At 49.6% G+C, this 26253-nt stretch overlaps 1 protein-coding gene across 4 annotated transcripts; it reads left to right on the top strand.

The window, feature by feature from the left end:
• The first annotated feature begins 9962 nt into the window (after window positions 1-9962).
• Window positions 9963-23888, top strand: MFSD2A (MFSD2 lysolipid transporter A, lysophospholipid). Of its 4 annotated transcripts, XM_059690090.1 has the most exons (14): window positions 9965-10234; window positions 11715-11843; window positions 13522-13646; window positions 17168-17291; window positions 17412-17490; window positions 18059-18216; window positions 18688-18778; window positions 18903-19024; window positions 19225-19308; window positions 19929-20012; window positions 20103-20215; window positions 20953-21096; window positions 21188-21364; window positions 23442-23888. In XM_059690090.1, exons 1-14 carry the CDS (start codon window positions 10142-10144, stop codon window positions 23503-23505), a joined length of 1587 nt encoding a protein of 528 aa, XP_059546073.1. In that variant the 5' UTR covers window positions 9965-10141; the 3' UTR covers window positions 23506-23888. The 4 variants fall into 4 exon arrangements, with proteins under 4 accessions (XP_059546074.1, XP_059546073.1, XP_059546075.1 ...); XM_059690091.1 differs by lacking the exon at window positions 18059-18216 and having other exon boundaries at window positions 9963-10234; window positions 17434-17490; XM_059690092.1 differs by lacking the exon at window positions 13522-13646 and having other exon boundaries at window positions 10214-10234.
• Window positions 23889-26253: the final 2365 nt, after the last annotated feature.

The raw sequence follows: 26253 nt of genomic DNA, 5'->3' as shown, positions 1-26253 counted from the left end.
CATCGTCCCACATACCAACAGGTCGCAGGTTGGGTTCCTGGTTGGGCACATGTCCGGTCGTGGGCTTGATCCCCAGTAGGGGACCGATGTTTCTCTCTCTCATCGATGTTTCCCTCTCCCTCTCCCTTCCTCTCTCTCTGAAAATCAATAAAAACATATTTTAAAACAAACTAACAAAAAAACAACCTGAAACTATTTTTTAAAAGGTTCTCATGTTTCTTTTGAAAAAAATCCTTACCCAAGAATATGTTTTTTATTGATTTTACAGAGAGAAGAAGGAAGAGAGAACCATCGATGTGAGAGAAATATTGATCAGTTGCCTCCCATCTGTACCCCGACCTGGGACTGAACCTGAAACCTTTTGGTGTACAGAATGATGCTCCAACTAACTGAGCCACCCAGCCAGGGCAGGCCCTCATGTTTTAAGTTTTTAAACCCAGAACAGAAATGTGTTTTTCCATTGTCTATTTGTTATTGTTGTTCTTATTTATTTATTTTTCTTTATTTTCTTTTATTTATTTTTCAGCACCATTAATCCCCCCTATACCCTCTCCTACCTCCACACCCCCCCCCCCACAATCACCACACTGTTGTCTGTGTCTATGAGTTTTTCTCTCTCTTTCTTTTTCTTTCAATCTCTTCCTCCATCATTGTCTGTTCATCAAAGGCATCTTGCCAATCAGAGGAAATGGATAAAGGAGAGAAAGTTATCAGTAGTTGAGATCCAACTGGAAGGTTTGTTTTGTACCCACAAATTATCTCACCTGACCTTCAGGATAAAAATGTGAGGCATTATTACGGATCAGATAAATGAGACTCAAAGAAGTAAACGACCTGCCCTAAGTCACAGAGCTAGCTAGTGACAGAAGTAGATTGAAACCCGGATGAGCCTGACTCTAAACTGCACTTGTTAAGGACCTCAGCGATGCCATTATCTTTTGCTCCTGATCAGCATAGGATCACCACAAAGTCTGAAGGCAGCCACCAAAAGCCGGAGGCCTCCACATGCCACAGTGAAAATGGAAGCAGCCATCACATGGTGCTGGGTTGTCCAGCATGCTTTTTGAGCATGTGGGGGTGGGGGAGTGGGGGTGGGGGGACTTCCGGGCTTCCCAAGGCAGGTTTTGCTTCTGCCATGCTGACCTGAGTCCAGCAAATCATGTACTCGGAAAGACTCTTCCAGTTCTGAGAGGGTCCAGGCCAGGAGATCAAGGCAGGGCCTCCATGTGGTGGGAGCATGAGGAAAGCCAGGTCAGACACCTGGCCAGCCAGGAAGGGAGAGGTATGGCTCAGGCTTCAGGCCCCACCCCCGCTCCTGCCCAGAGTACACCTCACCTGATCTTGTGGCTCCTGAGGCTATCGGTAGGTTGGTCCAACCCCTGGGGCTCCCTCAGAGCGTGCCAGGGCCTGAATAGCTATGACTCTCTCAGCTGACCTACCCAGCTTCTTCCACTCCGTCATTCTTAGGTCTTCTCAGCACTCAGAGTTTTCTTGGCAAGTGGAATTGTTTCTCTCTCCTGGGAGGACCTTGAACTTGGGGGAGTCCAGGATGAGAAGATGCAGGGCACTGGTTGGTGGGGGCAAGGGAGGGCCACCAGGTGTCCCAAGTGTCAATGTAAGAAACATTCAAACCTGTAGAGAATCCTTAAGAGTTTATTTGAGCCAAACTGACAACATGTACTGGGGAACAAGTTCCTAAATGTTCCAGAGAACAACAGTTTAGCAGCTTCTTTTACGCATTTGAAATTAAGGAGGGGAGGAATAGAACCAAGATGGCGGCATAGGTTAACGCCGGAGTTTGCTGCTTTGAACAACTACTTCAAAAGTGAAACCAAAAAACGGAAGGGACATCACCCAGAACCACAGGAACGCTGGCGGAGTGGAAGTCCTACAACTAGGAGGAAAGAGAAACGCATACGGACACTCAGAGGAGGCGCAGTGCTGAAGTCAAATTCTGAGGTGCGGAGTGCGCGGAGCGGGCTGGCGGCGGAGGGCGCGGTTGTTGTTTTCAATCGGGAGGGAGTCGCAGACTCTGAGCACCAGATCCGGGCGAGTCTTTAGGGACCCAGACTCAAACGGGAGAAGCGGGACTGTCTGGCTTCGGTCAGAGCGAGTGCAGCTTTCTCTCCGAGCTTTGCAGCGGGTGCTGGGACTCAGAGAGGCAGAGCCCCTTGGGACAGGACTGAGAGCCGCCATAACTGCTCTCTCCAGCCCACCCTGTTGATCCTGTGCGACCCGCCCCGCCCAAGCCCTGCACACAGGCATTTGCCGGATAGCCTCAGGCAAAGGCATTTGCCGGATAGCCTCAGGCAAAGGCTAGATTCGCACCTCCCTAGAGGACAGAAGTTCTCTCACTGCTGACACAGCTGATTCTCATAGCCACTTGGCCTGGAGGTCAAACCCTCCCTGGAATTAGCTACAACAATCAAGATTTATCTATAAGACTGCGAACAAAGACCACTAGGGGGTGCACCAAGGAAGCATAACAAAATGCGGAGACAAAGAAACAGGACAAAATTGTCAATGGAAGAAATAGAGTTCAGAACCACACTTTTAAGGTCTCTCAACAACTGTTTAGAAGCTGCCGATAAACTTAATGAGATCTACACGAAAACTAATAAGACCCTCGATCGTATATTGGGGAACCAACTAGAAATTAAGCACACACAGACTGAAATAACGAATATTATACAGACGCCCGACAGCAGACCAGAGGAGCGCAAGAATCAAGTCAATGATTTGAAATGCGAGGAAGCAAAAAACATCCAACCGGAAAAGCAAAATGAAAAAAGAATCCAAAAATGCGAGGATAGTGTAAGGAGCCTCTGGGACAGCTTCAAGCGTACCAACATCAGAATTATAGGGGTGCCAGAAGATGAGAGAGAGCAAGATATTGAAAACCTATTTGAAGAAATAATGACAGAAAACTTCCCCCACCTGCTGAAAGAAATGGACTTACAGGTCCAAGAAGCTCGGAGAACCCCAAACAAAAGGAATCCAAAGAGAACCACACCAAGACACATCATAATTAAAATGCCAAGAGCAAAAGATAAAGAGAGAATCTTAAAAACAGCAAGAGAAAGAAACTCAGTTACCTACAAGGGAATACCCATACGACTGTCAGCTGATTTCTCAACAGAAACTTTGCAGGCCAGAAGGGAGTGGCAAGAAATATTCAAAGTGATGAATACCAAGAACCTACAACCAAGATTACTTTATCCAGCAAAGCTATCATTCAGAATTGAAGGTCAGATAAAGAGCTTCACAGATAAGGAAAAGCTAAAGGAGTTCATCACCACCAAACCAGGATTATATGAAATGCTGAAAGGTATCCTTTAAGAAGAGGAAGAGGAAGAAAAAGGTAAAGATACAAATTATGAACAACAAATATGCATCTATCAACAAGTGAATCTAAGAATCAAGTGAATAAATAATCTGATGAACAGAATGAACTGTTGATTATAATAGAATCAGGGACATAGAAAGGGAATGGACTGACTATTCTTGGGGGGGAAAGGGGTGTGGGAGATGTGGGAAGAGACTGGACAAAAATCGTGCACCTATGGATGAGGACAGTGGGTGGGGAGTGAGGGCGGAGGGTGGGGCGGGAACTGGGAGGAGGGGAGTTATGGGGGGGAAAAAAAAAGGAACAAATGTAATAATCTGAACAATAAAGATTTAATTTAAAAAAAAAAAAAAAAAAAAAAAAAAAAAAAAAAAGAAATTAAGGAGGGGATGTAAGGAAGATTGAAGAGAGCACTGTGGGGATTGGATCAGAGGATATTAACAAGGTTATGTGCTTTCTTAAGAAAGGTTATGTCTTTAAGGGGTGTTACTGCTGACATCTCAAAGGTATGTTCATCTATCAGGGGTGGGGAACCTTTCTTCTGCCAAGAGCCATTTGGATATTTGTAACATCATTCACGGGCCATACAAAATTATCAACTTAAAAATTAGCCTGCTATATTTGGTCAAACGTTTAATTAACTCACCTCACCCCTAATGCCTTGGCATGGCCAGACCAAATGATTTCTCGGGTCTTATATGGCCCTTGGGCCAATGTTCCCCACCCCTGAAGATGCACAAGAACAATGGACAGAGCTTGCTTAAGGCAAAGATAAACCTATTTATTTATTTATGTATTTATTTATTTATGTATGTACTTTTGAGAGAGAGAGAGAGTGAGAGAGAGAGAGAGAGAGAGAGAGAGAGAGAGAGACATCAATGTGAGAAACATCAGTTGCCTCCCTTGTGGACCCTGACCAGGGATCAAACCCACAACCTAGGTATGTGCCCTTACCAGGAATAAAACCCAAACCCCAACCTTTTGGTATACAGGACAATGCTCCAACCAACTGAACCACCAGGCCAGGGTGGCAAAGATAAACATTTTTAAAAATATATATAGTTTTATTGATCTCAGAGAGGAGGGGAGAGGGAGAGAGAAATAGAAACATCAATTGTGAGAGAAAATCATTGATCGGCTGCCTCCTGCACGCCCCACACTGGGGATTGAGCCTGCAACCTGGGCATGTGCCCTGATTAGGAATTGAACCGTGACCTCCTGGTTCATGGGTTGACACTCAACTACTGAACCACACAGGGCAGGCAAGATAAACCTTTTAGTAGAAAGTTAGATGCCTAGGCACTGGTTGGTGTGGCTCAGTTGGTTGAGTGTCGGCCTGTGCCCTGAAAGGTCACCAGTTCAATTTCCAGTCAGGGCACATGGCCAGGTTGTGGGTTCAGTCCATAAGGGAGGCAATCCACCAATGTTTCTCTCTCTCTCATTGATATTTCATGCACTCTCTCTCTCTTCCTCTCTCTTTCTAAAAAAAAAAATCAATAAAAACATTTTTTTTTTTTAAAAAGGGAAAATAAAACTTATATGCCTAGGGCATGATCCACCATGACTTGCCTAGTTAGGAACCTGTGAGGTGACTTTCAATAGAACCCTTTTATTTCATCCACACAAGGAATGTCTGGGAACTCTTCATGCCCCTCCTCCCCCTCACAACTGAGGCTCAGAAGCCAGACTCATCACCCAGCCCATTCCTGAAGCCCAGGATAGGGGGCCTCTCTCTGGAGTGGTCTATAGCTTTGTGGGATCACGGATCAGCCTTGAGACTTCTGCCCCACAATTGCCCAACCAACATTCAGGCAGGAAGTGGCAGCCTCAGGTGACTTCAAGAGTCCTCAGCTACTTTTTCCCCAAAGAACCTCTCCTGGGATCCTCAGGAGTCCCTCCTTCCTACTTTCTGTCCGCCACCCCCCATCCCCGCTCTACCACCCTCCTCCCCCCACACCCCTCCACCTGGGACAAACAAAGGGACTAACTGGGAACAGGTTGAAGTATTCCCAACACCGTAGCTGTTCCAGGAAGCTCTTGTTCCAGCCTGTGCCTCTTCAACCTGGCCATTCCCTGCTCAGGCCTTAGAGCACCATCCGGCAGGATGTAAACTTACCAGTGGCTATTGAACTAAGTATTGTTAGGGCATGGGCTGGGCTCCTTTTCTCCAGAAGTCAGGGTGGTAGGTCTGCTAGTTAGGGACTGAAAAGATCTTACCATTAGATGACAGACCGTAAGCTATACTACTTGGCAACATTGGCATCTGACAACACCTTCACTTAGCAACAATCTCCTAGCACCAACACCTCAACAGCTCTACCTGGCAATCCTGCCTAGAAGCATTCCGGTCTGCTAAAAATACCACCTTGAGTCCCTGACATAAAGCTAGTCCCTAGCCATTCATACCAAATTTTCTCCCTTCTGACTTAAGTGGTGAGGTTTTGCTCAGCATACTAATAATGATAATGATAATAATAAACGCTTTTAAGTGTTTTCTATATGGCAAGCAGTGTTCTAGGCACCCCACTTAATCCTCGTGACAACCCTATGAGATAGATACAATTATTATCCCCACTTGGCAGGTGGGGAAAGTGAGGATCAAAGAGATTCACTAATTTGCCCAAGAGTAACCTGTAATGGTAGGGTAGGCTATGAAGCCCGGTAGTCTGTCTTCTGGAATATTTGCACTTACCTCTGCTGCTCTGTTTCCCAAGAAGCTCAGGGGACCTGGGGAATTCCCCGAAAGGCCTTCAAGGGAGTGTTCTGGGGCATTGAAGAAGCCCTCAAGGCTGGGCATGGTGCCCTGTGATGGCACAGATAGGTGCAGAGCAACCAGGGGAGCACTGACGTTCATTTGCCTTAGGTCATGAGGCTGGACTAGATCCAGAAAGGGTTAAGGGTGGCCAGGAGGGTGTTCCCACCACAGAGCAGGGAGCTGTTGGTCTGCTCCTCAGGGAGAAGCCCTTGTCCGCACTGCTCTCCTAGGTAGAACATTGCTATGAAAAATGGGCCCAGGTCTCTGCTCCAGGCTCTTGAGGGTAATAGGGCTGGAGAGGTTACCTTCTGTCCATTGTGGACTGGAGCCTCACCAAAGCCCCTTGGGCTCCAGGCCTGGTGGGGTGGGGGTATGAGGGTAGGAGGGAGAATGGCAAGAGGCCCAATGGAGATACATGGTCAGGACTGTATTCATCTGGAGGACAACATCTCTAAGTGACAAATTCATTGACAGAAAAAGATGCCTGATTCTGGGGTTATAAAATTAGTTCCTGCTTCCCCTCTCTTAGTTTTAGGGTCATCATGGTAAATAGGGGTAACAACAACTACCCTCTTCAGTGGTGTTGTGAGGAGTAAATGAGATCGTGTAAATGGCAGGTGCTTTCCTCGTGCTTGCCCAGCACACAGTGGGTGTTCAGTAATTGGGAGCTTTTGGATTAGCAGTTAATGGTAAATGAGTGTCTGTAGTGATGTGTTATGGGGCTCTTTCCAGACCAACAGTATGTATGGTGGAGTTGAAGTCCCAAGGAACAGCCTAGATCTAAACGTAGAGAGGGAGAGCCCTGGCTGGTGTGGCTCAGTTGGCTGAGTGTTGTCCCATGCAATGAGAGGTCACTGGTTGGATACTCAGTCATGGCACATGCCTGCGTTTCGGGCTCCATCCCCAGTAGGGAGCATGCAGGAAGCCGCTCAATGTTTCTCTCTCTCCCTCTCTTTTCCTCTCTCTCTAAAATCAATAAAAACATTTTAAAAACTAAACTTAGAGAGGGAGAGAAAACAGGGGGCAATAGAACTGACATTCAAAACAATTTTGGTGCCTTAGCCGGTTTGGCTCAGTGGATAGAGTGTTGACCTGCGGACTGAAGGGTCCCGGGTTTGGTTCTGGCCAAGGACATATGCCCACAGTAGGGGGCCTGTGGAGGCAGCCGATCAGTGATTCTCTCTCATCATTGATGTTTCTGTCTGTCTCTCCCTCTCTCTTCCTCTCTGAAATCAATAAACTTTTTTAAAAATTTGGTGAAAACACAATACAATATACAGATGATGTATTATAGAATTGTACATCTGATATCTATATAATTGTATTAAACAATGTCACCTCAGTAAATTCAATAAAAATGAAAAATGGGGTTTTATCTTTAAAAAACCATATAGACAAAAATTAACAACAACAACAAAAAACCCACAAAATTTGACAAGCTGGAATAAGCAAGATGACATTGTCCTTCTGTCCTTCAAGTCTTTGCACAAAGCAGAGGCAGGGGAAGAGACCTCACTTGACCCCAGCTCCAGTGAAAAGGATCTGAATGATTTAGTTGACCACAACCTGATGGGAACTAATCATGGGAGAAAAAGACTCGGGAGCCCAGCAGCCTTAGGCTGCATTAACAATGTGTCGAGTCCAGACTAGGGGAAATAATGGGCCTATTGTGTTGGCTTGGTCAGGCCATATCTGGAATCTTGCATTGCTACACTGACAGACTGGAATCGGGCCAGGACTGGGAGCAGCTCAGCCTCAGCTCCCAGGCACTTGTGCTAAGCACTTCCTGTGCATTTTCTTATTTCACACCAAAATAACCCTTTAAGATAGTCACTCTTTAAAAAAAATCTTTATTGATTTCAGAGAGAAAGAGAGAGATAGAAACACCAATGATGAAAGAGAATCATTGATCAGCTGCCTCCTGCAAGATCGGGAATTGAGCCTGCAACTGGGGCATATGCCATGATCATGGGATCGAACTGTGATCTTCTGGTTCATAGGTCAAAGCTCAACCAACTGGGCCAGATAGTCTCTCTTTTTATTGTTGTTAATTCTCACCCGAGGATATTTTTCCATTGATCTTTTAGAGAGAGTGGAAGAGAGAGGAAAAGACAGAGAGAAACATCGATGTGAAAGAAACACATTGATTGATTGCCTCCAGCACGCACCCTGACCAGTGCCTGGACTGGGGATGAGCCTGCAACCAAGGTACGTGCCTTTGATTGGAATCAAACCCAGAACCCTTTGGTCAGCAGGCTATCCACTGAGCCAAACTGGCCTGGGCCAAACAGTCACTTTTAATATCCCTACTTTATACAGAGGAAGGTTAACTGGGTTGCCTAGAATCAATCACACAGCTAGTAAAAAAAGCCTGTGGCTTTTCCGAATGGGCCTCTCTTGTACCTGGGGAAGGCTGGACATGCATCATTGAACATATGTTCATTTTATTTTATTTTATTTTATTTTACATACTAGAGGCCCGATGCACAAAATTCGTGCAAGAATAGGCCTTTCTTCCCCTGGCTGCTGGCACCGGCTTCCCTCTGGCACCTGGGACCCGGGCTTCCCTTGTAGCCCTTGTTTCATCTGGGAGGTCTTCCGGAAGGATGTCTAGTCTAATTAGCATATTACACTTTTATTATTATAGCTATTTTTATTGATTTCAGAGGGGAAGACAGAGGGAGAGAGAGAGAGAAGCATCAATGATGAGAGGGAATCATTGATTGACTGTCTCCTGCATGGTCTGTACTGGGGATGGAACTCGAAACTGTGCCCTGACTAGAATTGAACTGTGACCTGGTTCTTAGGTCAAATCTCAACCATTGAGCCACACCAGCCGGGCACCACCAGCCTCTTGAGTGTCTGCCTGGGATGATGTTGGCACAACTGACCAAGAGGTGTCAGAAAGACTGTTAATTGGCATCTATGTGTGGTCTCTGTTCTAGACTAATGTCCTCTCATCTTCGTTCAAGGACCAGGTTGATTACTCAGTACTCTCTTTTTCAAACCTTTCTTGAATTATTTCAACCCAGAGTGCCATTGTAGCTTTGTATTTCCCAGGGCTTCTTGCTGGGGAGACACATGCGGTCTTCCGGTGATGTTTGCCAGAGGGGCGGAGCAGGGCTGGAAAGAGGGAAGGCTTTGGGATGGGACAAAATCTTTCTGGCCTGGTTCCCCCACATGCGCGTCTCCCTTTCTTCAACTGTAAAATGGAGATAATAATAGTACCACCCTCATTTGGTGGCTGTGAGGGCTGAATGACATCATGGTGAGCATCTAGGAAGCTCTCCATAAAAGGCTGCTCTTATCATCAACGTGTAGTAGTGTAGTAGTGCTGTGGTCCCGGCTCCTCTCCACAACTTGGGGTTTTGGTGACCGCAGGGGAGCATTGCCTCATCTTTCTCCCCCATCTCTGAGGGCCCCAAAGATGCCAATGGCAGGAAGAGGAAATGGGGAATGAAAGAGGGGAAATGCCAGTGCCACATCCTCCAGGTTTGGAGGAGAGGGAGACTCAAGCGATTCCAGATTTTAAAGGGGGTTCTGAAAAAACTACAGAGAGGCTTCTGAGTCCCTACCTTTCTCAGACTTGGGGTCGTGGAGTGCAGGCTGAACTCAGGGAAAGCTTGTTCTGGGGGACCACGCGCGCGCTCAGCCTCAGGCTTCAGTTTCTGGTGATGTCAGGTGGCTCTCCCCGCCTTCACTCGGTAGCGAGGTTCGGGCTTCAGAACGTGGCTCAAAGACTGAGAGCCTCAGGGGTGGAAGGCGGGGGCCGGCGGGCGCGCGGATTGGCTGGAGGCGGGGCAGCAGGGCCCCGGGATTGGCCGGCTCCGGGAGGGAGGGCCAACCTTTAAGAGGTGCGAGGGGGAGTGTAAGGGAGTGTGCACTCGCGTCTGCCGCCGGCCTGCGGGCTTACTCTCGCGCGGTGACTGTGGCGGCGGCGGCGGCGGCGGCGGTTACTGCCCGGGTCCGGACGGAGCAGAGGCCGGCGGAGCAGGAGAGCATCCCCGCGTCCCGATACCAGGCGGCGTGGCCCGCGGGTCATGGCCAAAGGAGAGGGCGCCGAGAGCGGCTCCGCCACGGGGCTGCTGCCTACAAGCATCCTCCAAGTTGGTGAACGCCCGGCCCAGGTGAAGGTGAGAACCTGGCATCCGGGTGGAGGGCCAGGACCGGTGCGTGTGTGTGTGTGTGTGTGCGTGCGTGCGTGTGTGTGTGTGTGTGTATGTGCGCGCAGGCTGATGGGGGCATCAGGATAAGCCTGGGTCTGGGATACATTGGGCTGCCCGGGGACTGGCGGCCCCAGGGGCAGGGGTGAGCCTGGAGGGGCCCTGGGGGCCGGGAGCGATGAAGTAGTTTGTAAACCCCAGCACCCCTTTTGCTCACCCTCCCTCCGCACCTCTACGGAGCGCGCCGAGCGCGCCAGCCCACGGCTCCACGAGGCTCCCGGCTCTGCCTGGCTGTCTTTCATTCTTCTGTGACTTGCGGCTTAGAAGCCAAAAAGATTCTAAAAGCCAGAGAGACCCCAGAAGTCTGGGAAAGTCCTCTTGGTTCCCCATATCTCTCCCCTACTCCCCACCCCCACATGCCTACGTTTTCGCCTCAACTCTGTGAGGGCCGCTCAAGTTCATTCATAAGAACAAGAACTCCGCTCTTAAAGGAGCCGCATTCCTGAGGCGTTTGTGTGAGTGTGGGTGCAGGGGCTCATCTCCTGCCTGTGCTTTGGGGGTCTTGACCTTGGGCACCACCCCCAGCTCTTTTCTGGATATAATGAAGGACCGAATGAAATCAGGTAGCCCCAGGGAGGGATCCCAGGTCATAGATTTCTGCCTGGGTGGTGATTGCCTTTTAGTTTTAACTGATCTTTGAAAGGAGCCCAGGCAAGCAGTTAAGCCGCTTGCCGTGTGTGAGTAATCTCTACTTTTCCATGGGCAACCTCAACCTCCCTGCTGCCCCACCCAGAGAGAACCCAGCCCGACACCCGAGGCTTTTCCTCCCCTCTCCAAGGTCCCCTAGGAGCTGAGGAAGGGCAGGGCAGCTCCTGGGTTTGCCTGAAGCTCTGGCTGCCCACAGGGGCCAGGGATGCTCTGGGACAGATGGAGGAACAGCTGTGCCTGCAGTCAGCTGGGCTGGGCCCCTACAACTCTAGGCCCTCACCCAGTAGGCAGGTGGGTCCTGGCCTCTGAGCCAGGGCAGGAACTGGGGCTGCGCTTCGGCAGCTCTTGTCAGCAAGAGGATTTTCAGGTTGTGGCAGTTGGTGCTGGGTGGGGACAGGTCCGCTGCTGGAGCATGTTCCTCTTCCAACCTGGAAACGAGCATGACTGAGGCCTTGGGGGGAGTTTTTTAAAGATGGTGGGCTGATAAGAATCTGGGGGTGGGGTAGGTCGGGTGGCTTAAGGGAAACGTCTTCAGTATGGACTCCCCCTTTTCCAGGTTCCTAAGAATAGAGAATACCTTTCTTTTCTTGTGGGAAGTGCTATCTAGCTGGGTGGGAATAGAGCAAGACAGATTTGTTCCGCCTGGCAGAATTGTCTGGAGGGATGGTCCTCTCTTTGGAATTTTCTAGGATGGGGACTAGGAAATTGGGTCTCCTTTTATGCTTTTCTCTTCTCCCAAAAGGAACCAAAGAAGAAACAACAGCTGTCCATTTGCAACAAGCTTTGCTATGCAGTTGGCGGGGCCCCCTACCAGATGACAGGCTGTGCCCTGGGGTTCTTCCTACAGATCTACCTGTTGGATGTGGCTCAGGTGAGTGGACTGAGCATGCCAGGGTTCCTGCAGCATCCAAGGTTTTCCCCACCTGTGAAATGGGACTGGGAATCCCTACTTTGCTGCCTGTCAGAGTCACACTGGATGAGAAATAAGGGTTTGGAAGTATCCAGAATGAGAGTCTATATGCCCCAGGAGTCATAGCTGGCAAAGTCAGGCAACTCCTCCTTGTCTGGCAAGAGCAAGAGAGCCTGGAAGGGTAGGCGGTGGTATGAGGGAGAATGGAGCCTGTTGGTGACGCTGTTCTTAGAAGAGACTGGCACACCATGTCCCCAGCTGGACAGCAAGCGGTCAGCTGGCTTGGCTGTGGGGTTGGTAGATATTGCCAGGCATGTGGATGAGGTGCATCTCATTTTCACCTGAGGAGCAGAGGCATGTGGGGGGAGGGAGGGGAAGGCTCAAGTGCTGGACTGAGTTAGGGTGCCCAGTACATGGGATCTTTGACTGGGAGGGTATTTAAGGTGAAGCTGGGCTCCTCTGTACTCGAGAAGCTTTAGCCAGAAGCTTGGCATCCTGAGAATTCATCTTGTCTGAGAGAGTGGGAGGCTGCACAACCACGGATCTCAGGGCTCCCACACTGGCCATCTTTTTTATGTAGTATCGGACTTTGCAAGCAGGGCATCTGAGTTGTATGCATTTATATGTCAGGAACACTGAGCCCCAGAAAGGACAAGTGGCAGCATTCAACAGCTAGTTTTCAAGCAACTTTCATGGGTTGGGCCCTGAGTGGGGTGCAAATATGAGGAACCTGCAGCTAAAGTGTAAAACTGTGTTGTATGTTAAAGTTGGAAGTCTGATTAGGGAGACTGCCATGTGGGAGAGGCCAGAAGTTCCCCAGCTTCCTGGAGCAATAGCAATAGTAGGGTCTTTTTAAATATATTTTTATTAATTTTAGAGAGAAAGGAAGGGAGAGGGAGAGAGAGAGAGAATCATCGATGTGAGAGTGTAACATTGGTCAGCTGCCTCCTGCACAAGATTGAGCCCAAAATCTGGGCATGTGGCGTGACTGGAAATTGAACCAGCAACCTTCCGGTGCATGGGATAACACTCAACCAGCTGAGCCACCCCGGCTGGAGCACAATAGTAGGGACTTGATGGGTGAGGGAGAGACCAAAGAAGCTGTCTATTCAGGCCTAGGAGATTTGGGGGAGGGAATAGCTTGAGTGGGTAGTGATAGGCCACTTTTTAAAAGCTTCTATAGGTTCCTTTTTCCACGTCCAAGATAGAGCTTGAGCCATAAGGTAGGGATCATGACTCCCATTATATAAATGGGGAAATTGAGATCTACCGTGGTCCTAACCAGCAAATGCTAACTCTGGTATCAGGTGGCTGGGGGATCAGGGTTGTGAAAGGGAGGCAAGGAAATCATTCTGGATTCATTCTAATTGATGGGAGTGTTTTCAAGGGCAGTGAAGGGGAGGATGTAAGGGAACAGATCTGGGAAAGTTTCTAAGGAGGCACACAGTGCTATAGCTATCAGAATTGTTACTGTCATTATTAACGAGGCAAGTGAAGGTGCTTAAGGCCTGAGTGAGAGCAGCACAGTCTGCCAAGGGCCTGGCTGAGGAGGGGAGGGAGCCCCTGCTTTTGCCTCCCAGTGAAAGCTGAGGTAGGTAGAAGGATGAAGGGGTCATTTTTTGCCTGTTCCCCATTCCAGGTGGACCCATTCTCTGCCTCTATCATCCTATTTGTGGGCCGAGCTTGGGATGCCTTCACAGACCCCCTGGTGGGCTTCTGCATTAGCAAATCTTCCTGGACCTGTCTAGGCCGTCTTATGCCCTGGTGAGTAGAAGAGGTTCCTTCAAGATGGCAGAAGGCAGGGCTTCAGCATGAATACTACCCTTCAGTTTTTCCATGTGCCTTGTCACAAGCTGAGGGGTGAGGAGAAGGAATGACGCAAAAACCCAAGTGTCGAAATGCTAGCTGAGGTCAGCTACCCCAGGCATGGGGCCTGGATGCCATGCCAGTTTACCTCCAGGCTGGCCAAACTGTTAGATTGAGCAACTTCCCCCTGCCCAAACCCTATTGATTCCCAAGTTCCATTCCCTTCAATGAAACTGGAATTCTAATTTTTCCCACACAGTCACTTCCCATAGTAGGACAGGTAATACTGCATAGTGGTTGAGAGGTTATACTCTGGAGCCAGCCCGACTCATTTTGAATACCAACTTCACCACTTACAGCTGTGCAACCTTAGACAAATCACTTAACATCTCTGAGTCTCAAGTTTCTTCATCTGTAAAATGGGGACAATAATATGCCTATCCCATAGGGTTGTTGTAAGAATTTCAAATGTTATTTTATTTTATTTATAAGTACTTAGAACAGTGCCTGGCACAGATTAAGTGATATCTAATTTGGCACCCCCTCAGAATGACTCCTAGTGGGTGAAGACCGAGAATGGGATATAAGACCCATAACCCCTTGGTACAAAACCTACAGTACTCAGCCTCCGGCTATCTGGCAAGGTAGGAGGGGTGCTACAGATCAGACAGCAAAGGAGGCACATGGGACAGGCGGACAGGCTGGAGCTCTGGTTCCCTCCAGGACATCCTGCTTGGTGGTGGTGGTGGTGTGGGGGGGATATTTCCTTTCATCTCCAGCCCATCCACGCTCAAGTGGGCGCCTTCCTGCCCCTGGGGTGCCCATACCTGGTCTCCGGCCTTCAGCCTTCAAAGCTCTTCCCACAGCCCCCGCCTCTCCCCCACAGCTTCCTTTCCCACGAGCCCCCTCCCACGACAATCCTGCCAGTCCCTGGCTAAGGCCCAGGCTGGGGCCTTTGATCCAAGACTTCAGGGCCAGAGGGCAGGACAGCCTGCCTTACCTGGGCAGCCTGCTCAGGGCTCCCTACGGCCTGGAGCCACACACCCATGAAGCTATTGTACCCGCCTCCCTGGGAGCGAGGCGGCGGAGGCGGGGCTCTACTGCCACATCGCCTCATGAGGCCCAGCCAATGGCAGGCAGCCCCTCTCGCCAGCCCCACAGGCAGCAGTCCAGCCCGGGTTACTCCCAGTCACATTCAGTTCCTCGTCAGCTGCTGGCGAGGAGAAGATGGAGTGTTGACGAAAGCTGACGCCCTTGTTCCCTGAGAAGACACGTGGGTCTGGGAGGGGTGGAGGAGGGCTGGGAGGGAGAACTGGGGAGGCCCTGGGCAGGTGTGGCAGCAGCTTGGTGAAGTTGCTGACGCCCTTCAGGCTGGTTTCTGTTTTAGGACATGTCCTCACCTGTGTGGGTGATACCTCTCGAGTGGCACTACCACCGTTGTCTGAGGGCACACTGGACCACTCATGGGCTGAAGGGCTGCCTTGTAGTATTTTGACCTTCTTCCCGTCCATGCCAGTTAGCACCTAGGACCTGACACCCCTTCTGTCAGTATAGGAAGAGGCTGGGCCTTTCTGAGTTTGTGAGCCACGTGGCCCATTCTCCTCTCAGACTTTAGACCAGATCTGCCCTCAGCCACCATTTAAATCCCCCTTTCAGACCAGGAAGACTTTGACAGATAGTTTCCCGGGGGTTCCCAAGGCTGCCCCATGAGAGGCAGGGTGTCAGCAGGGTCACATGGGGAGGCCGAGATACAGCAGGGCTGGACCTGAGGCCTGACTCCCAGCCCAGTGCTCTCCACAGCTCCCTGGCCGTACTCTTCCCTTTTAGTTTTCCTGGTGTGATAATCACAGCAAACACTTACTGTATTCCAAGCTCTAGTCTACATTTTAATACCAACTTATGTAAGTCTCAAAACGACTTCAACCCTAGAATATAGAACCAAGGTCCTTACCTGACTTGTAAACCCCTATATGACCTGGTGTCCCATTTCCTCTCTAATCTTACCTCCTAATTGCATGGTGCATGCTCACTCCACTCCAGCCTCACTGGCCTCCTTGCTATTCCTCATACGTGCCCGGCACAATTCCCACCTGAGGATGTTTGCACTAACTGTTCCCCTTGCCTGACACACTCTTGCCTCAGACATCTGCAAGGCCAACTCCCTCCTCTCATTCAAGTCTTGGCACAGATGTCACCTTCTCAAAGAAGGCTACCTTGTCTACTCAGTTGTGAATTGCACCCCCATACTCCTAATTCCCATTTAGCCTGCTTTATTTCTTTAACCCATAGCAATTAATCACATTTTATTTATTATTTTTTATTATTTTTAAAAATTTCTACCCAAGGATATTTTTCCATTGATTTTTAGGGAGAATAGAAGAGAAGGGAAAGACAGAGAGAAACATCGATGTGAGAGAAACACATCCATTGGTTGCCTCCTGCACGAGCCCCAACCAGGGCCCAGGCTGGGTAGGAGCCTGCAACCAAGGTACGTGCCCTTGACCAGGACCCTTCGGTCTGCAGGCCGACACTCTATTCACTGAGCCAAACCAGCTAGGGCTTAATCAACTTTTAATATGTTTATATGACTTTTTTGTGGTAAAATATACATACCAAAGTTGACCATTTTAACTTTGTTGTTAATCCTCATTTTCCCCCCATTTATTTATTTATTTTTAATTTTTTTTCCTCCACTGATTTTTAGAGAGTGTGGAAGGAGTGGGAGAGACAGAGAGAAAGAAAAGAAACATTGATGTGAGAAAGAGACATCAATTGGTTGCTTCCCTCACACGCCCCGACTGAGGGCCTCCGAGATGGAGCCTGCAACCAAGGTGCATGCCCTTGACCAAAATCAAACCCTTGACCCTTTAGTCTGCAGGCCAACGCTCTAACCACTGAGAAAACTAACTAGGATTTAACCATTTTTAAGTGTGCAGTTTAGTGGCATTGAGTATACTCTCATTGTTGTGTGACTTACTAACCATCCATCTAAGCTGAAACTCTATCCAGGGGTCCTCAAACTTTTTAAACGGGGGGCCAGTTCACTGTCCCTCAGACCGTTGGAGGGCCGGACTATAGTTAAAAAAAAAACTATGAACAAATTCCTATGCACACTGCACGTATCTTATTTTGAAGTAAAAAAACAAAACGGGAAGAAATACAATATTTGTATTTGCATGTGGCCCACGGGCCGTAATTTGAGGACCCCTGCTCTATACCATTAAACAGTAACTCCCTATTCCTCCTCTCCCTAACCCCTGGCAACTACCATTCTTTTTATCTCTGTGAATTTGACTACTCTAGTTATGACATATAAGTAGAATCATACAGCATTTGTCCTTTCGTGTCTGGCTTATTTCGGTTAACATAATGTCTTCAAGGTTCATCTGTGTTGTAGCATGTGTCAGAATTTCATTCCTTCTTAAGGCTGTATAATATACATATTAGATGTGTATAATATATATCCTCCCCTTCCTCAGGATCATCTTCTCCACACCCCTGGCCATCATTGCCTACTTCCTCATATGGTTCGTGCCTGACTTCCCACAGGGCCAGATCCTATGGTACCTGCTTTTCTATTGCCTCTTTGAGACACTAGTCACGGTGAGTGTGGGCACCTCCCCTGGATGTGAGGGCAGTTCCCTGGGGCCTCTAGGGTTGGTGCCCAAAGCCACATCTGTTTGTCCATCGTCTGACTGGCCTAGGGCCTCTCTTCCATGCCAGTGTTTCCACGTTCCCTACTCAGCTCTCACCATGTTCATCAGCACAGAACAGAGTGAGCGGGATTCGGCCACTGCTTACCGTAAGTCTCTCCCTAACCCACTGATCCCACCTACTAGGAACCCTGGGTCCCCCATTACTTGACCGTCCGGCCACATTTCTTCCCTTGCTGGGAATGAATATGAAACTGTCTTAAAAATAACTCAATCCCCTTATGGCTCTGGTGAGACCAGACACTAGTCTAGACCAAAGGCAGGGACTAGTCAGAGGTCACACAGAGCAAGGATATGAGTTTAGTGGTTCTCAACCTTCCTAATGCTGTGACCCTTTAATACAGTTCCTCATGTTGTGGTGACCCCCAACCATAAAATTATTTTCGTTGCTACTTCATAACTGTAATTTTGCTACTGTTATGAATCATAATGTAAATATCCGATATGCAGGATGTATTTTCATTGTTCACGACCCACAGGTTGAGAACGGCTGGAACTTAGGCCAAGGTGCCATCTGCCCCACCACCCTATGGCCACCCTACTTGGAGCTGCTACCATGATCTGGGGCTAGAATTTGGCTTCTGCTCATCTGAACTTCCTCCCTTGGGGCCCACAACCCATGGGTCCCCTTCAAAGAACCTTCTCTTTATTGCTTAGGGATGACTGTGGAGGTACTGGGCACAGTGCTGGGCACAGCGATCCAAGGGCAAATCGTAGGCCAAGCAAATATGCCTTGTCTTGAGGACCCCAAAGATTCAGCAGTGGCCACGGAAGATGCCAATCATACACACAGCACCACCTCACTCAGAGAAACGGTGAGGCCCCTGTCAGGGCATGGGTTTGGGGAGATGAGGAACAATGGGGTGGTTTGCAATCATCCTCAAAACAGTAATAGTGTTGCTAAATGTTGGACATTTGATATGCAAACTATTAATGTGACCATGGCCACTTTTAGATAAGGAAACTGAAGCATAGAGAGGCTAAATAATTTGCCTCTCTATGAGTGGTGATAGAGTTAGTGAGTTGCCGAAACTAGATTTGGGAGAGATTTATCTGTGGGTTCTCAGACTCCATAGCCGGCTTCTTAAAATTTTGTTCTACTGGACTTTTCCAGCAGAACAGCCTTGGGAAACAGCAATAGGCCGAGGATGACTTTTCCATTTCACAGATGAAGTCAGTGAGGCCTCAGAATAGAAGGACTGGTCCAAGGTCACTGAGTGGAGCTACTGAGTTGAGATGAGACCAGACTGACTGTCTCTCTATGTTGCCTTTATCCCGCTTTATAGAAAAATGCCTACCTGCTGGCAGCAGGGGTCATAGCCTCCATCTATGTCATCTGTGCTGTCATCCTGGTCCTGGGCGTGAGGGAACAGAGAGGTGAGAAGCCGTGAGGCGGGTGGGGTGCAGGCCCCAGCACAGAATGGCTTTGTCACTCTGCCTGGGTCTCAGGCTTTGGAAGGAGCTTCTGCTCTCTTTCCTTACTGTTCCCTCTGGTCCCCAGAAGCCTATGAGACTCAGCAGGCTGAGCCGACACCCTTCTTTCGGGGCCTCCGACTGGTCATGAGCCATGGCCCATATATTAAGCTTATTGCTGGCTTCCTCTTCACCTCCCTGGCTTTCATGGTGAGTGGGGGTCTGACATGTTCAGCCTAGATGGGGGAGGAGGTGAGCAGAGGACTCAGGATGTGACAAGCCTGAGAGATGGTGGAGTGAGGGGTGGGGGTAAGCAGAGACCCCTGGAGCATAGGGAATGTCTTGGGGAGGCCCAGCCCCAATATCACGTGTTTCTTTGTGCTTCCCCCCTCCCTTGTCCTGTCTCCCAGCTGGTGGAGGGGAACTTCGCCTTGTTTTGCACCTACACCTTGGGCTTCCGAAACGAATTCCAGAATCTGCTCCTGGCCATCATGGTGAGTGTGGGGCCCTGAGGCTGGGTAGGCAGCCTGGGCTGAAGTGGCAGAGATTGCGAGATGGTTCTTAGGAGAGTCAGAGGGTATTTCTGAGACTGACCCAAGGTCATAAAGGGGTGAAGGAGGTTTCTCAAAATAATTTGGTTGGATCTGACCTATCATTGCTTAGATAGGAACGTGAAAAAGTTTGGGTGCGTGTATGAAATCCATTATGTTGTACCCTTAAACTACTAATACAATGTTGCATGTCAATTATATCTCAATAACATGGGATGGGAGGAGGGAAGAAAGAGTTTGGAGTTAAATGGAACAACACTGGCCATCTTTTTTATGTAGTAGAAAACTCCTTGCTTGGAGTTAAGTGTCCAAGCAAGAGCAAAGAGGTAGAGGCCAGGAACTGTAGAACTTCGGCTCAGTGTGCTCAGAAAAGGCAGGAGGTGAGGTTGGAACCTATTCTCAGCCCCCTTTGGGAGCCATCAAAGGTGCCTGTCAACTTCCTCACTGCTCAGATGAGGTCATCTGGCAGTCAGGCAGGGCTGGGAGTACCTTTGGGGTCCTGGGAAGGGCAGGAGGGGTTCCACAGCTCTAACCCACTTCCCTCACCCCTTTTACATCTACAGCTCTCGGCCACATTCACCATTCCCTTCTGGCAGTGGTTTCTAACCCAGTTTGGCAAGAAGACGGCTGTATATATTGGGATCTCAGTGAGTGGGACTAAAGGGGGAAATGCCTGCCCTGGTGGTTGCTGGTGGGAGCTTCCCAGCTGACTCATCTTCCTGTACCCACTTCCCTAGTCAGCAGTACCATTTCTCATCCTGGTGGCCCTCATAGAGAGTAACCTGATTGTCACGTATGTGGTAGCTGTGGCAGCTGGCATCAGTGTAGCAGCTGCCTTCTTACTACCCTGGTAAGTATATAGACCCACCTGGGTATATTTCCCAGTTCCCCACCCCCACTTCTAAAGTTCCTTTGGGATAATTCTGTGAGGGCTTCTCTTCTCGAAGGCCATTCTGTGGGCCCAGGTTGCAGGTGTGGGGCAGGTCTTCCCATATAGTTATACAGGTTGTAAACTGTACAAGAACACCTAATCAGCTCTGGCTGGTGTTGCTAGGTGGTTTAGAACATTGGCCTGCCCACCAAGGGGTCCGGGGTTCGATTTCAGGTCAAGGGCACATACCTGGGTTGCAGGTTCGATTCCTACCCTGGTCAGGGTACATGTGGGAGGCAACCAATCGATGTGTCTCTCACACATTGATGTTTGTCTCCCCGCTTCTCCCCCTCCGCCCCTCCCCTTAACCCCCCACCCCTCTCAAAAAAAAAGTCAATGGAAAAATTATCCTTGGGCGAGGATTTAGAAAAAAACACACAAAAAACCCCCACACCTAATCAGACTGAGAAATGGGGGCTTGAGTCTAGTCTGCATGCTCCTAGTCCAGTGGAGCACCTGGTGGGGCTAGTTCACCATAGGAAGGAAGGGGCCGTAATCACATCAAGTTGCCATCTCCTCACTGAGCTGTGTCCATGGGGCTGCAAACTCCCAGAGAGCCGCCTCTTCTCACTGACACAGAGAGGTACCGAATGGGCTAGTAGGGGCCTGGGGTTGCTAGGTGGGTGGGTCCTCATGGCTGTCACTACTCTGTACAGGTCCATGCTGCCCGATGTCATTGACGACTTCCACTTGAAGCACCCCCATTCCCATGGAACTGAGCCCATCTTCTTCTCCTTCTATGTCTTCTTCACCAAGTTCGCCTCCGGAGTCTCACTGGGCGTCTCTACCCTCAGTCTTGAGTGAGTAAGGTGGGGGCCTGGGACAGTGCTGGACAGGTACAGGCCCCAGGCATCCCATCCTTACCACTCGCCTTCCTACTGGGTCCCACAGCTTTGCCGGGTACCAGACCCGTGGCTGCTCCCAGCCAGCACCCGTCAGGTTTACATTGAAGATGCTGGTGACAATGGCTCCCATAGTCCTCATCCTACTAGGCCTGCTGCTCTTTGAGCTGTACCCCATTGATGAGGAAAAGCGGCGGCAGAACAAGAAGGCCCTCCAGGCTCTGAGGTGAGTGAGGGAGGGGACAGGGAGGTGGGGGAGAGGCACCATCCAGACTAAGTCCTCAGCTTATGCATTCTGTGGCCATCCCAGCCTTCCACACACCTTCCCTTGACAGCTCTTCCTCCACCCCTTTCCCCTGGAACTTATAATGGTTCCAGCTGATATTTCGCTTTTTAATATATTTCTTATTGATTTCAGAGAGGAAGGGAGAGGGAGAGAGAGGTAGAAACATCAATGATGAGAGAGACTCATTGATCGGCTGCCTCCTGCATGCCCCCCACTGGGGATCGAGCCCACAACCTGGGCATCGAGCCCACAACCTGGGCATATGCCCTTGACTGGAATCGAACCCAGGACCCTTCAGTCCGAAGGCCGATGCTCTGTCCACTGAGCCAAACCAGTCAGGGCCCAGCTGATATTTCTTAAACATATAGTTGCATGCCAAGTGGTTTTACACTTATTTGTTCATTCAACAAATGCTTATTGGAAGCCTACTGTGTGGTAGGCATTGCTCTAGTGAATGAAACAAAAATCCCTGCCCTCAATGGTTGAGCTCAATGGTTGAGCGATGACCTATGAACCAGAGGTCACAGATTGGTTTCTGGTCAGGGCATGCCCAGGTTGTGGGTTCACTCTCCAGTGTAGGGCATGCAGGAGTCAGCCAATCAATGATTCTCTCTCATCATTGATGTTTCTATCTCTCTCTCCCTCTCTGAAATCAATAAAAAAACATATGTATATATTTTTAAATCCCTGCCCTCAAGGAGTTTTAGAGAATGTACATTCATGACCTTCTGTAGTCCTCCGACAACCCTAGGTGTCACAGGGCACTATGATTCCCACTCTGCAGGTGAAGAAACTCAGGCTTAACCAGGAAGAGTGACTGGCCCAGCTGATAAAGGGTAGAGCCGGGTTTGAGGCCTGGAGCTCTGACTCCACACCATGTACTCTTCATGGCACTCCTGGCATGCAGGACCTCAGGTGTGGCCTGAGCCCTGCCTTTTGGGAGACCAGAGGGCAGGGTGGAGTGAGTCATGCCAGCCCATCAGCCAGCCTAGGTCAGAGCATACTCCTTGGGCTTGTAATGTCTTGTAGCAAGAACAGTGATTAGACCAACCAGCAGTTTCTGGGCTGAAAGGGAGAGTATTTCATTTTCATTTATTTATTTATTAGTAGCCCTGCGCGCCAGTAGCTCTCTGCGGAGCCTGGCCCCTTCTCGCCTGCTGCCCAGAGGCTCTCTGCGGCCCAGAGGCCCATCCACAGCCTGGAAATGCAAATGACTGCCCTCCCTGTTCTCAGGAACTCCGATAAAGGGCTTCCTTCCACTTTCGCTGGCTTTCACCCCTGTGCCTCGCCACCAGCCCCTCCTGTCACACTATCCTCCACCCCCTCCACCCTCTGGCCGCCCAGACTTGACCTTGCCTGGGAGTTGGGGGCCACTTGACTCTGTTCAGCTCGCCGGTTCCTTCTCTTCTTACGCAAGTGTTCCGTACCCGGGCCTGGCCAGAGGCCCATCCACGGCTGGGCGCGGAATGCTTGCCTCATCACCGCAGCGATGAAGCAAGCGTTCCTCCAGGCCGCTCACGCTGCCCTCCCGGGACTGGGGGGCTCCAGCGAGCTGAGCGGACTGGGTGCCGCCATCTTGTGGCTATGGGCGCCGCCATATTTGTGATGGTTAATTTGCATATTACCCTTTCATTAGATAGGATTTTAAAACCCTCACCCAAGAACATGATTAGAGAGAGAAAGGGGGTTGGGGCAGAAAAAGAGGGAGGGGGAGAAAGAGAAACATGAAAGAGAAACATCGATCAGTTGCCTTCCATAAGTGCCCTGACCATGGAGCCTACAATCCAGGAACCCAGGTATGTGCCCTGACCAGGAATCAAATTGGCAACCTTTTGGTGCACAGGATGACACTCAACCCACTGAGCCACTCCGGCCAGGCAAGAGACAGGGAGGGTTTTAGACTTGCCTGACAGCTGGCTAAGATTGCAGGGCCAAAGATTATGCAAGGAAGTAGGCAGGTGGGGACAGGGAAGGGGTAAGTATGATTCTTCTAACCTGTCTTCTCTGGCTCTTGCAGGGAAGAGGCCAGCAGCTCAGGCTGCTCTGACACAGACTCTACAGAGTTGGCTAGCATCCTCTAGGATCCGCTGTGTTGCCTGAAGTCACCAAGCACAAGGCCTGAGTCACCAGGTCACCCGAGGAATCTGGGCCTGCTTGCCTGCTCCAGGTGCCAGGAAGGGAGCCAAAGACTTGAGAGTATGTGGCCCAGGACACCTCCAATGCCCACCTTGGGCAGTCTATTCATACAGCCACCTGCCTCTCTCCCCGCCCATGGGGCTGAGCCCTGGGGCTGCTACTGTGAATATGCCAAGGACTGATGGGGTCTAGCCCAGGACACTAATGTAGAAACATTTTATACGGACACTAATTAATAACTTAATGACTGTGTATATAGCTATGTGTGTGTATGTATATGTCTGTGAGCTATTAATGTTATTAATTTTCATAAAAGCTGAAAAACAGAGCACTATGTTTCTGTCTTTGTCCTTCACCACTGAGGCCTTCTGTGCCAAAATTCAGATAGTGAGAAGGAAGCACTGAGCCAAATGGACCCTGGCTAGGGAGAATGAGTCTAGAGGTGTGATAACAGCATTAGCTAACATTAACTAAACACCTATCTGTACCAGGCATAATGTGGAGTATTTTTTTTTTTAGAGGCACAGTGCACAAATTTGTGCACCAGTGGGGTCTCTCGGCTTGGCCTGTGGGATCAAGCTGAAACCCGCTCTCCAACATCCCCCAAGGGGACCTGAATTGCAAGAGGGTTCAGGCCAGGCCAAGGGACCCCACTGGTGCATGATTGGGGCTGGGGAGGGATGCTGGAAGTTGGCCAGCCAGGGAGGGACCGTGGGAGGGCTCCATGCCCGGACTCCAGAAGCAAGGTAACCTACTGGTTGGAGCATCTGCCCCCCCTCCCTGGTGGTCAGTGCACATCATAGCGGGTGGTTGAGTGGCCTTAGCATATCATTAAGCTATTACACTTTGATTGGTTGACCGGATGACCAGATACTTAGCATATTAGGCTTTTATTATATAGGATTTTTAAAAAAATTTCAGAGAGTAAGGGAGAGGGAGAGAGAGATAGAAGCATCAATGATGAAAGAGAATCATTGATCGGCTGCCTCCTGCATGGCCCACACTGGGCCCACAACCTGCAAATGTTCCCTGATGGGGAATTGAACCATGATCTGGTGCCGGAAGCCAGTCCATCCTTGCTGCTTGACACAGTCGCTGCAGGGAAGAAACATCTGCACAGCATATGTTTCAGGGGACCTGGCATATATGGCATACTGTTCTTAATATGTTTGCTCACCCTCTTGGCGCTATGTGTTTTAACCAAGGTCACCTCTCCAAGAAAGGTTGTTTCCCCAGGTAGGGATTTTTCCCTGAAGTTAGGGAGGGAATAAAATCCCTTAACTAAGTGCCAGGTGGGTAGTTAATCACTTTAACTATGAACAATCACCCTTAAACTACATAATCTTTACTCCCTGGAATGGAGATAAGAAATGCCCTAACCTTTGGAATAGAAATTGACAGGATTAAAATCAACTGGTATAAATACAGATGTAACAAGACAATAAAACACAGAACCTGGCTGGGGAACCTAACCAGAACTTGGCTAGAGATCCTGGCTAGGCTGCTGATCAACTGAATGCTGTCTCCGTGTCATTCCTTCTTTGCCGACTCTGTCCACACCTTTGGGGACCCCTGGACCTGCTGGGGTTGGACCCCAGCATCTGGTGCCCAAACAGGGACTTAAACCCTGGACCCTCAGAACTTGGCTGGAGATCCTGGACAGAACTTGGTTAGAGATCCTGGCTAGGCTGCTGATCAACTGAATTCTGTCTCCGTGTCATTCCTTCTTCGCCGACTCTATCCACACCTTTGGGGACCCCTGAACCTGCTGGGGTTGGACCCCAGCATCTGGCACCCAGCAATCTGGTTCATTGGTCAACGCTCAAGCACTGAACCACAGTGGCCGGGCATGGTATGGAGTCTTTGCATTCACTTTGTGGGTGTTCTCAACCCTGGAAACCATCCTGCTATGTCAGAATTTGTCCCCATGTTATTTATTTTTTAAAAAGAACTTTATTGATTTTAGAGAGAGGAAGGGAGAGAGAGGAAAACATCAATCAGTTGCTTCCCACACATACCCTGACCAGGGATGCAACCCACCACCTTTTGGTGTGCAGGATGATGCTCCAACCAACTGAGCCACACCAGCCAGGGCTGGACTTGCACCCATTTTAAAGATGAGGAGCCCTGGCAGGTGTTCCTCAGTGGTTAGAGTGTTGGCCTGCACACCAAGGGGCTGCAGGATTGATTTTATGCCCCTGTTGGGGTGTGTGTAGGAGGCAATTTTATCCATGTGTCTCTCTTCGATGTTTCTCTCTCCCCTTCCACTTACTAAAAGAAAAAAAAAAATCAAAGGGGGTGGAGGGAAAGATGAGGAAACTGAGCTCCAGTGTTGAGAGGAACTTGGCTAACATCACATAGCCAAGAGGACCTAACGAATTCCACCTTAGGTCTGTGAGACTCCAATACGTTCACCACCAACCTCTGCTCCCCTTTGTCTGATAATGACTGATCTACTGTCAGATAGTAGCTCTGCCCAGACCCACACTGGGTGTTTTGCATCCTGTGTAGGCCTGAGTATGTGGGCCTGGCTGTGCTAGGGCAGGTTCTGTGTGATGGTCCATGTGGTGTCCTAGAGTCCTGCGATTCTTCACAATTGTTGGAAAGTGAGAATGTACCTGACTGGGTATCTGTGTGTTAGTTGAAGAGGGGTTTCACTGGTGTGCGGTGAAAACCACCTCTGGCAGGGAGCA

The sequence above is a fragment of the Myotis daubentonii genome, chromosome 3 (genome assembly GCF_963259705.1).
Source record: "Myotis daubentonii chromosome 3, mMyoDau2.1, whole genome shotgun sequence".
NCBI lineage: Eukaryota > Metazoa > Chordata > Mammalia > Chiroptera > Vespertilionidae > Myotis > Myotis daubentonii.
The sequence above is the reverse complement of the archived record's forward strand: the minus strand, read 5'-3'. Positions and strand labels throughout refer to the sequence as shown.